At 39.3% G+C, this 11,606-nt stretch overlaps 2 protein-coding genes across 2 annotated transcripts; one reads left to right on the forward strand and one right to left on the reverse strand.

The window, feature by feature from the left end:
• Positions 1–925: 925 nt before the first annotated feature.
• Positions 926–9,036, reverse strand: acaa2 (acetyl-CoA acyltransferase 2). The gene is made up of 10 exons (XM_056287116.1): positions 8,910–9,036; positions 7,667–7,833; positions 7,374–7,502; positions 6,834–6,950; positions 5,499–5,646; positions 5,115–5,290; positions 3,017–3,146; positions 2,821–2,891; positions 2,405–2,559; positions 926–2,281 (listed from the first exon to the last, which is right to left on the reverse strand). Exons 1-10 carry the CDS (start codon positions 8,923–8,925, stop codon positions 2,197–2,199), a joined length of 1,194 nt encoding a protein of 397 aa, XP_056143091.1. The 5' UTR covers positions 8,926–9,036; the 3' UTR covers positions 926–2,196.
• Positions 9,037–9,288: 252 nt separating this feature from the next.
• On the forward strand, positions 9,289–11,058 carry mrpl40 (mitochondrial ribosomal protein L40). Its single transcript, XM_056285594.1, has 5 exons — positions 9,289–9,445; positions 9,772–9,855; positions 9,962–10,117; positions 10,233–10,314; positions 10,824–11,058. Exons 1-5 carry the CDS (start codon positions 9,384–9,386, stop codon positions 11,049–11,051), a joined length of 612 nt encoding a protein of 203 aa, XP_056141569.1. The 5' UTR covers positions 9,289–9,383; the 3' UTR covers positions 11,052–11,058.
• The last annotated feature ends 548 nt before the right edge of the window (positions 11,059–11,606 follow it).

An 11,606-nucleotide genomic window follows, 5' to 3' on the forward strand; every position in this document is an offset into this window, starting at 1 on the left:
GGTTCTCTTTATCTACTTTTAGGACCTGTGTGAAAATCTGATGATGTTTCGGGTCATATTTATGCAGAAATACAGAAAATTCTAAAGGGTTCGCAAACTTTCAAGCAACACTGTATATTCAAGTAGCCTAATAAGGTAAGCGGCCTGATTTTATTTTACTCCAAATCAAAGCTGGCGTATTCATTTTACATATTGTGGTGGCATTTCATTGCTGGTTAATACCACACTCTGCTCATGTAACGGTAGGCCTACTATACTCAATATTATGGTGTAAGGTTTGGCATATTTTGCATATAAATATATTACGACTTTGCTCATGGCATATTCTGCATGTGAAGGTTAACTTTATCGTTATTTCTATTCTTTACTCATGAATTGCTTTGACGTGGTCTGGTCAGTTTGTAAAGAAGAGGTTTTGTGATGCTGCGTGCTAACGCTGTCCATGGTGATGTTGTAGGCCAGAAGCGGCGGCCATGTCATGTGACTTTTCATTGTTTTCCAAGTATGGAGAGAGAAAGGCTATTTGATATCCAGTGGATTTGATTTTGGTGGATCTTGGGGCACTGAGTTACTGGCAGTGTGTTTGTGTGTGAGCTTTGTGTGTCAAGAGGTTTTCACCTGTGGTGCTGCGATGAGTGCACTTTGTGTGTATGTATGTGTGTGTGCTGTGTGTCGGAACTGTTCACATATTAAAAAATATCCCAGAAATTTGGCTGATTACAAAATCAGCGCCGTTGGAGGCCCACTGCCAGACCACACGGTTCACTACTGGTGGATAGGCAGTGTAACAATGAAAGGTAGACATGTGCTGCTGCCACAATTTCTACATTGCTTGTGGGACTCATTGGCTAGCTACACATATATATATAATTCATTTTCAGTGATTACGACTTACACTAAAATTACACACATTCCACAATTTCAAGATTCAATAAGTTTATTGGGAGTCATTGTTTGATATACAAATAAAAAATCTTTTTTTTCCTGAGCCCTAACTGTTAAGGCATATTTATGCAAACAGTGGTAGTCTGAGTAATTTTAGGGCAAAAAGTATTTTATACCCACAGAAAAACTGCAAATTTTCTCAGACCGAAGTGTCATAGTATATACCTCATCTGAGGGATATACAGTTTAAAAACTAGTTTTGTATTCAAGGCACACACAGAAAAAAGCATCCATACATTCAGCGAGAACACGTACTCTAGATTTCCATATAAATACACTAACACAAGTTAACTGGAGTATGAAACAGCAAGAGGTTGTGGAGAAGACTGCAGAATATAGAAGAGAAGGGCCCAGCATTGTTGTCCAGCAGCTGAAGGACCGACTTCTGAAAGAGGGAACATGTAGCTCTCACACTGTCCCCGGTCTCGGTTCCACTAACAGGTAACAAAACCTGCACTGACAGGCAATCAAGTAAAAGCAGCAGGATATTAAAGGAAGTAACTTGTTTTAATCCTCTTTTTACTTCATTTTATTCTACTCTTTTTTATTTTACCGTGGCCCACCCCTCTATTATCTTTCATTTTATTATAAATATATATATATTTTTTAAAAACTATAGTCTTTTATCTGCGATTTGAGATGTGTCTCTGCAGATGAGAAGCGCTATACAAACTCAGTTTTTTTATTATTATTATTATTATTATTATTATTATTGTATTAGTCCTATTCTGGGCAGCACGGTCCCGCAGCAGTTAGCGTGGTCGCTTCACAGCAAGAAGGTCCTGGGTTCAAACCCTGGTGTTGTCCAGTCCAAAGACATATAGGTCAGGTGAATCAGCCTTATTAAATTGTCCCTAGGTGTGTGTGTGTGTGTGTGTGTGTGTGTGTGTGTGTGTGTGTGTGTGTGTGTGTGTGTGTGTGTGTGTCAGCCCTGTGATGGACTGGCGGCCTGTCCAGGGTGTCTCCCCGCCTACCACCCAATGACTGCTGGGATAGGCTCTGGCATCCTGTGACCCGAATTCGGATAAGCGGCTTGGATAATGGATGGATGGATAGTCCTATTCTGTGTTAGGGCAAACACAGCAAGTGGAGCCTTTCTTGTGAGCCTGTCACTTGCCGTTTAATGTGTGTGTGCAAGAATGCAAAATACAGTTTTTATCCCCTGTAGGTTGATTGTGTAAAAATGATGCTGCTCTTAATTATTGAGGATTATCTTCAGAGGGTTTTTTTCTGACTATAGCCACAGCTTCTTCACTGAGTGTTTTCAATAATGATAGCAATGCCCTGGCCCCCACCGATGCAGGCAGAGCCAATGGCGTATTTCCCCCCTCGTCGCCTGCACAAAGAAAAAAACCAGTCATCCTAAGTTACTGAAAGCGCTGACATCTCATTTCACATATTATACATACTCTGAAAAGAACTTCGAAACTGAAATTGGTGCAGAGAACAACAAGGCTACCTGAGCTCGTGAACAAGGTGAGCAGTGATGCGTGACCCAGAGGCTCCAAGTGGATGTCCAACAGCAATAGCGCCACCGTTGACATTGCTTTTTTCGGGATCCAATCCAAGGGCCTTGGAAACGGCCAAGTATTGGGGGGCAAATGCCTCATTCACCTATTGAAAGTAAAACACATATGAGTAATCCACAACTACACGTAGCACTATAATTATAATAATACTAATAATTATTACATTTATATAGCGCTTTTCTGGACACCCAAAGCTACCCACTCACCATCAACCAATAAAAATCAGCATGTATGTATATAAAATGGACCATGTATTTATTATATTCAGTATGTAGACAGACAGTGAGACATGGAACAGAATTCATTTCTGGCATTGTTTTCTTCCTTGCAGGATAGAGTGACACACCTCCACAAGATCCATGTCAGTGAGTGAAAGACCTGCTTTTTTAAGAGCCCCTGTGATGGCTGGAACAGGACCTAAAACGATCGAAAGCAGAACGACTTCACTGAAATAGACAATGTAGGCAACTGTCATCCTTCTATTCGACTCAATTCATCCTTTTGCATAAGTTCCACGTCATATCATTAGACATGCTACTTACCAATACCCATGATGCTTGGATCACAGCCAGACACATGATAGGCAACTATTCTAGCCAATGGAGTGAGTTTGTGCTCTTTCACTGCATTCTCACTGGCAACCACCACAGCAGCGGCCCCGTCAGATACCCCCTGGGGATGAGCAGAGGCACGTGGTATTTGTTTTGTCGTTTCTTTGTGTGTATGTATTTGACATATATTTTGTTAGTGAAGATATCTGAGCATTCTCACTTGGAATTAACTCAAAATAAATACTGTCTTCCATTTAAACTATTTATTATCCAACTGTTCCTTAAGTAATAACAGGTTGGATCTTAAAACAACAATAAAAATCTATACTCACTATAGAAAACCTGAATGGGAATTCTTTAAAAGATAATTCTGTTTTTTGTTTTTTTTTGTACAATATTTTCTTCATTTTTCCCCCCAGCATGCACATCAGTTATGATATCACTTTACTCACCAGCTTCATTGTCAAGATTTTGGACATGGGACCACTGCTGAACTCAGCTTTACAACAGTACACTGCAAAAAATGAAATCTTATCAAGAGAAAATATCTTGTATTTGGTACAAGTCCAATATTGAGTAGAATTATCTTGAATTATCTTATTCCACTGGCAGATAATTTTGCTTATTTCAAGTTTTTTTTCTCCTGATTTTAGCCAAATTAATACAAGATTAACATTTATTTAAAACAAGATTAAATTGACCAAAATCAAGAAAAAAAACTTGAAATAAGCAAAATTATCTGCCAGTGGAATAAGATAATTCAAGATAATTCTACTCAATATTGGACTTATTGTACCAAATGCAAGATATTTTCACTTGTTAAGATTTCATTTTTTGCAGTGTATCTCATGTGGCAAGTAAACATGCGCATCAGACGTGTTTCAACAAATCCAGTTTAACCAAATAATATAAACTATAGATTTGGAAGTGAAAACAAAAGTGCAAGTTAAAAGCTATTACCCAAAATATCCGTCAACAAAGATCTATTAAATTGCTGAGTTACTCCCTGGTTGAACTTGCAGGAACGGTCATTCCTGCATCTTACTTACTATAAGATTGTAAGCATTGATGGACTACTCAGCCAGGAAAAGTGAGAGGTCATGGATAGTGTGAAATCATGTACACAGTGATAACTGAGACACTATATTTTCCGTCGCTGTTGAAAAGACAAGTTTAAAGTTCGTGTTCATTTGCCCCGTAAGATGCAATTTTAAAGCTGTGGCCAATGTTGGTCCCAAGTCCAAAATCTTCACAATGAAGCCAGTAGTTAAAATGATAACCAATATGCACAATGACCAAATTGTGAAAATAACACCTAGACTGTAAAAAGAAAAAAAAATTTGGAATTTTTCAATGAAATTATTTCAAAAGTTCCACATAGTGTTGTATAGTACAGTGTTCCCTTTTTCAAAATAGGAATAATAATGTTATTGTAAACTAAACATGATTGTTTAATATACTTGAAGCTGTAAAATATCTGTTCATATTTTTATTGTTTATAACAAGATGGCGGCACGCTGGACGCAGCGGCTACTGCGGCTCCCTGTTCAGCACTATGTTTTCTTTGTTATTTATATGTTAGTTTTAAGTTTATATCAAACGCTGCCTTCGAAGGGGTCTCTGCATCAGCAGAGATCCCATCCACCCCAACCATGGACTCTCGTCCCCCCCGGGCTCTGGGAGGTGCTATAGGAGCCTCAGAGCCCACACTACCAGGCTAAAAAACAGCTTCTTTCCCCATGCTGTTGCACACCTGAGCCTGGCTACCCCCTGAATGTCTGAGGATATTTTCAAATATTTTGCCGTGCTCTTTTTTAACTTATATTTATCTTTTGGTCTTCATCGGTGTATCTCTTACACTGTGTTTGTCTGTCTGTCTTACACTGTTTGGCGAAGCCGCAGCCCTTATTTCATTTTTTAACAGGTGCCTGCACACTGTTTTTAATGACAATAAATTGAATTGAAATCAAACTTTTATTTTGATCTTTCCGATCAAAACATAAATCTGATAAAAAAAACAAAACAAGATTCCCAGATTCACTCCATTCAATTCAAAAGTCAACAACCTCATTTTGTTTTCTGTACACACCGACGCGTTGGCAGCGGTAACGGTCCCTCCCTTCTTGAAGACTGGAGGAAGTTTGGCCATTTGTTCCAGTGTCGTCTGGGGACGAGGATGTTCATCCTGAGCCATGGACATCTTGCCTTTTTTGGCCTTCACGTCGATGGGAGCGATTTCTGCACTGTAGTGACCTGCCTCATTAGCTGCAGACATGAGAACATTTGGTTAGGACTCTGACAATTATGAATTACTTTGACCCTCTCACTGCAACGAACACACGAACTGTAATGTGGAAAATCTAACATCATAATCTTTACCTCTAACACCAAAGATCTGTGTAGTTGCTACCAAACTGTAAATACCTGTCGGGTAAGCAGATCATTGCTCAATAGGAAATGAAGTTGCACTGACCAGCCTTCCACCTTTGCTGGGTCTGGTGTGCATAACTGTCACACTCTTCTCGGGTAATCTGGTATTTTTCGGCCAGGTTTTCAGCTGTGATGCCCATAGGTATCTTGACATGCAGGTCAGTCAACCCTGCCCACAAAGTATCCTCCAGCTGCAAATCACACAGTGGTTTATAAACGACTGCATCTCTGGCCTCTAATAGCAAACATATACCGATAAGTACAAGATGGTATGTTTAATCTGAATTCCCCAAAAAGTATCAGTGAAAGTTCATCTCATCTAATTTATTAAGTAAAACATACTAATTACTACATTAAATTAACAGTTGTACAATGGCCCTAAATTATTTGCTTTGGTTGTGAAACTAGTAATGACTTTAGCAGTTTGAGATGGGGGAGGTTTGACTTTAGGCTATATTTGTATGGTAGGAGTATGTTTAAAAGGGGGCAATACTCGTCATGCTGTTGAACTATTGTACAGAGTTATGCTATATGTGTATGCGCACACACGAACACACACACACACACACACACACACACACACACACACACACACACACACACACACACACACACACACACACACACACACACACACATACACACACACACTCACACCCCAATCCCACTAGTGGCCATCAACATATGCACATACATGCATACTCAATTATCACTGTATAGGCAAGCCAGGTTCCAGGGTGAGACCCAACCCTTACCCCTATTCCTTGTCCTAGCCTGAGTCTCTATCCTGCCTCATCATATGTACATACACACAAAAATAATTGTACTTGGCCCTTATTCTAACCAGGAACCCCCTTAAAAAAATGCTCTTCTTTCTTTCATGCTTGAGTTCCAGTGTTGCCTATGAAAGGCTTTAGGCGCACAGACCTTAAATAGTAGGGGCAAAGCTGAGTTGAGTTTGCTAAAGAGTAGCTATTGAGGGAAATGGCTCCAGGGCACTGGAGTACCCTGTTGAGCCTTTTTGAGGAGCAGTGTGCCAAACTTAAAGAATACTTGGTGAGGGGAGGTAAAATAGCTTAAATAATTTAATAAAATATTATTGAGATGGGCTAGTCTATTCATGATGGCACAGCCTGATGCCCTCTGCAGTAAATACTGATAAGGGCTGAGTGCATTGTGTTAGGACATGGGGAAGTACATTAACTTACTGTCTGAATTAGGCATCTGTGTGGATACTTGCTCTGGGGTTTGGCACTAAAGACTCTTTCTTAGTATAACAGTAAATAATACCAAAAAAGCCTCCTCAATATGTTATTGGACTTGTTCAAAATAGGTGAATCAAGAAAAGAGCAAAGCACACACAAACAACATCACAAACCTTTAAGTCAAAGCCAAACTTGGTGCCAAATCTTATATTGCGAACAGCATATGGTGCCTGGCTCATGCTCTCTGACCCCCCACACAACACCACCTCTGACTCCTTTAGGCAGATCTCCTACAAACACACAAACAACACAATTACCCTTGATTGTAATTCATTACAATGGTAAGACCAATGATGACATACTTCCTTGGGAATAAATGTGTTATGACCTTTTGTAACTATATTTATGTAGGCCTCCCTGAAATGATTCCTTTGCTTTTTCTTTATAGAGATAGTGTGCTTTAATCTATGTTTAACTGCATAATATTCTTAATAATGGAAGAGAAAGGCTTGTGAAACGGCATTTATGGCATGGAATCTAAAACCAATAGGTAGGATGGGTCTCCCCTTTGTGAAGGATGTTTTTCTTACAGCCTCTTAAGTAGTAACAAACTCATCGATCTACACAGATGGTAAAGTTCCTCTGGTTACAATGATATGGTGTCTAAAAAAATTATTTTGCAGCACAGCACATCTGTACGTGTTGATGCTTACTTGAGCACCATTAATGATCGACTGAAAACCAGATCCACACAGCCTATTCACAGTAAGAGCAGGTACTGGGATGGGCACACCACACCTCAAACCCACGTGACGTGCAATGTAAGGCGCATCAGCTGAACTCTGAAACAGAGAGAGAAGCGTCAGGAAAATCAAAAGGTTAATCAACAAACACACACATTTCTTCTACCTACACCTCTTCCTGCTGTTATTGCCTTCATTTGCATCTTTTTTGTGTGACTCTTATTAGTAGCAAGAAAATCTTGGCTGACTTGGATTTAGAATACCTGCATGACATTCCCCATGATGACACTGTTAACAAGCTCTGGTGCCACGCTCCCTGCAGCGAGGGCCGCCCTGGCAGCATGTTCAGCCAGATCAGTTGCACTGTGGTCCTTCAGCACACCGCCATAGGTACCGAATGGAGTGCGCTTGGCAGATACAATAAATACACCTGGAGGGAGACATGTAACATTATCTTCTCTAGAGATTTAGGCTTGACAGTGTTTTCTACTCCTTACGTGACTGTACACCAATTCTGGTTAACTAAGTGGACATATACAGTAATAGCAGACCAGCTGAATGGAAAAAAATCTTCCCTTCATTAATCTCATATTACATAAAACATTCAGGCAAAGTAGAGCACAAATTTCCCAATGTTTCTTCTCAAAAGGCCACGCCAATTCCATTAAGGCAGCAGTCTACTCCTCTACTGATATGACATATTTAAGTTCTCCTGGCCTATGTCTTTCTTAATTAAGTAACCCACCGAAGATTAATATCCTGTGTTTGCTTTGCTTCTTATCTATTCAGACTGCCACTAGTCTATGTTGACATTAGGATGGTGACCTGTGAGGTGCCTCTGAAAAGTTCAGGATCAAACCAGGAGGGTGCCATCTTTTGAACATCTTTCAATAACTGATGTCTTCATGCATGCTTAATAATCCAGGTAAGGAAATCACAGAACGTTTAATCAGTTCATCTGGGCACACCGTTTATTGAGAGAAACGTCTCATCCCCTGAGGTCACTTAGATGGGTGGTGAGACGTTTCTGTCAATAAACGCTGTGTAAAGATGAACTGATTCAACTTTCAGTGATCAATAACTGATCTTTATCGAAAGATGTGGTCACATTTGTACGTTAAATAAAGAGGCATTTAGTTGAAACTACTTGCATTCTCTGTGGTTAGGTCAGTGAAATTAATAGAGGCGAGAAGACATACTGATGTCGAATAAAATACTCGAGACGTCAATTGCAAATATTGTTTTCGCACAAAGAAAGAAAAAGCTACTATAAAGAACTGCAGACAAATATAGTTACACAAACCCAGAGAGATGTCAAAATGGTTTAGATTTCAGTAAAGGGTTGACTTTACACTTACATATTGTACATTACAAATTTCTCACTGACGACGCCACATCAAAATGAAACAGCTACACAAACTAGGTTTAACGTTAATGACATGTTGGATGTGCGCAGACAAAGCAGAGACAGAAGCGTTCCTACTTTTAAAAGTTTTTTTTTTTTACCTCTGATGAGTGCCATGATGCCCACTAAATAACCCGGAGTTATTTCGGTCGGAGTGTCTGAAAGCACTCTTTATCCACTGACAGTGATGTGCAGAAATGGAAACGCTCACCTTTACCCTAAATACGCTGAATGTAATTTAGCATTTAAGAAATAACATTCGATAAAATGCCACGCCTACCAAACTTCAACCTTGGAGGCTAGTAAATCTTTTTCACTTTTAAATAATTAATTGCATTAGCTTTTATATTTCACGATTTATTTACGATATTTTTCCTCGATGCCTTCTTTTTAAACGAAATACGCGAAAGTACCAACACGAAAGTCTCCAAGTAAAACTTCTACGTCATCTCTGTGCGCCATTTCCGTGTGTCGCTGGAACATTCAAGGGGACAGGCAATGCTATAAACTGGAGATACATGTGAATATTTTTTTTTCTTTCAATGTGTCAGTAGTAGACCAGCAAAGTAGAAACCATGGCGCTTGCTGTATCGCGCTCTTTATTCAGGGTACTAACCCGACAGAGTCCATCATCGAGGTGAGTAATTTTTTTATGGAACATCAACCTAGTGGTAAGGTATCCAGTCATTAAACGGAGCTAACCAGCAAAGTTCTGCCTGCCATAACATGCCAACTATCAACAAAATGCTGGTAAACAGGCGGTGACTGAGGCTCGCGTTCACTAAGTTGCCCTTTTTTTTAAAAATGTAAAAAAAATATCTACTAACTTACAACTCTAGGCATAATTGGTTAATATTTCGTGACATTAATTGGCTGGTAAAAACGAAGGTGACTACGATTCCAAACTAAAAGAAAAATCAATTTCCTGCTCCGAAACTACTACTGACTTGTGTTGATTTACAGCTTTGTGATAGGAGAGCATTGTCATGCAATGAGAAGTCCTTGGTTTACATCGGTGTTGACACTGAAGACATCTGCTCCACTCAGGTATGTGGTTTAGTCCAGATAGTATACTTTTAATTTTTTTCTAGTGATGGGCTTTCAAAGCACTTTCTGGATGGCTTTGCGCACTTCTACTTTTGTTTTGTGTAAGTGCGGAGCCAAAAAAGAAGAAGAAAGTAGACCCCAGAAGAGAGCTGATGGTGAAAGAAAGAATGAAGAAAAAGCTGAAAAAACTGGAGAAAGTTCCTCCCGAGTTTATCCCCATAGAGGACTTCATGACTCCTACAAAATGCCTGGATGAAACAAGGTGCAGTTTATATCACTTAAAGCAAACGTGCATAAAAGGTCATCATTGTATTCTTAACATTTATTAATCATTTTAAAAGTCAACTCTTACTTATTGTATATCGTCTATTACAAAGAGTGCGCTCAGCAGCAAGACTGTCCTTTGAGGAGAGTGAGCGTCGGGCCCGACTACTCAAGGATTGGTCACGTTACAAACTGGTAATCTAATATGGCTGTCACAGCTCCATCACCAAAGATTTAGCAGATGTTTTGATTTTACCTCAACCAAACATAACTGATAATGTACATGTGCCATAGTAACATTTACAAAGGTATTGTGATAAACACAACAGTAAAAAATGCACATACATTCCTGTCCATTCAAGTTTAACACATTTGATAGTGACATAATTTTGACAGTACACATTTATGCGCAGTTTTACTTCTGTATTTGCATGGTTCCAGACCTTTGAATCTGCCCACTCCACCGAGCTGACCATTTCTGACCCTAAGATGGAAATGGAGTGTAACGAGTTCACAATTCTATCAGGCAGCTTCTATATAGCTGATAATAGATGGCAACACACGCTTTCACATCCATTCTCTCCTGTTAATATGCTATTATCTTATTCCTATCATGTAAAATGACCCAATTTCCCCATTGCATCTATTTCAAATCATGTCATTCTGTTCATCTTCTGGGCTACATCAATATTTTTTTCTTGCAGAAACAGCAAAAGGCTGAAATGGAAGCTATAAATCTTGCTGTTGAAGCCCAGAGGGAGGCACTTGAAGAACTCAGAATTGAGTCTGAGGAGCTATACCAGGCAGCACTCAAACCTGATCATCTTCTCTTTCCCCTTACTCATGAGGGACCAACCTACACACCACCCATAGCCACGTATGAAGCCCCTGATGGCAAATATAATGACATCACCAAAGTCTACACTCAGTGATGAACATAAAATGTGTGCAGATGTTTGCCATTGTCTAATTTCACCCAACTAAAAAGACTGAAGAGGATCCAGTGTTGAGACTTTCATCATCAGCCTATATCCAAGGCAGGGAAAAGATATTTTCATGGTGAAAAGGCTTTTCTTAAGTTGTCAGCAAAAGTATACGGTTTAGTCACCAGTCTTATTGTAGATTAGCAGCAGCATCATAGATGTGTGAGCATCCTATGAATTTAGTGATTTTACTTGCCTATATCTATACAGGTGTACAAAATGCAACTTGTAAATTTTTTTTTGTTTGTTCAGACTGTTAAACATTTTATAGTATATAAAAATGAGCCACATCCTTCATTAAAGAAATATGGAAACGTTTAATCCAAGAGACATGATTAAAATCCTTTCTTACAAAGTAAGAGAGGGTGGTCAGTATTGGTCACATCTTTTTGTCACCCTTGTGTTCCACGTTTGACCTAAAGATGAGGGTATTTTTTTACTTCCCTAAAAACAAAAATGGGCAAGACAATACTTAAATCTGATAAATAGCAAAGACAGAAACCA

This window comes from Lampris incognitus, chromosome 1 (assembly GCF_029633865.1).
Source record: "Lampris incognitus isolate fLamInc1 chromosome 1, fLamInc1.hap2, whole genome shotgun sequence".
NCBI lineage: Eukaryota > Metazoa > Chordata > Actinopteri > Lampriformes > Lampridae > Lampris > Lampris incognitus.

Excerpts from the sequence above, each read along its gene's own strand:
- acaa2 (XM_056287116.1), bottom strand. Across the intron at positions 2,892-3,016 it reads TCCAAGCATCATGGGTATTG|GTCCTGTTCCAGCCATCACA; the intron begins GTAAGTAGCATG and ends CGATCGTTTTAG. Across the intron at positions 2,560-2,820 it reads CTGACATGGATCTTGTGGAG|GTGAATGAGGCATTTGCCCC; the intron begins GTGTGTCACTCT and ends TACTTTCAATAG.
- mrpl40 (XM_056285594.1), top strand. The coding sequence starts at position 9,384 with ATGGCGCTTGCTGTATCGCGCTCTTTATTCAGGGTACTAACCCGACAG. Across the intron at positions 9,856-9,961 it reads AAGACATCTGCTCCACTCAG|TGCGGAGCCAAAAAAGAAGA; the intron begins GTATGTGGTTTA and ends GTTTTGTGTAAG. Across the intron at positions 10,315-10,823 it reads ATTGGTCACGTTACAAACTG|AAACAGCAAAAGGCTGAAAT; the intron begins GTAATCTAATAT and ends TTTTTCTTGCAG.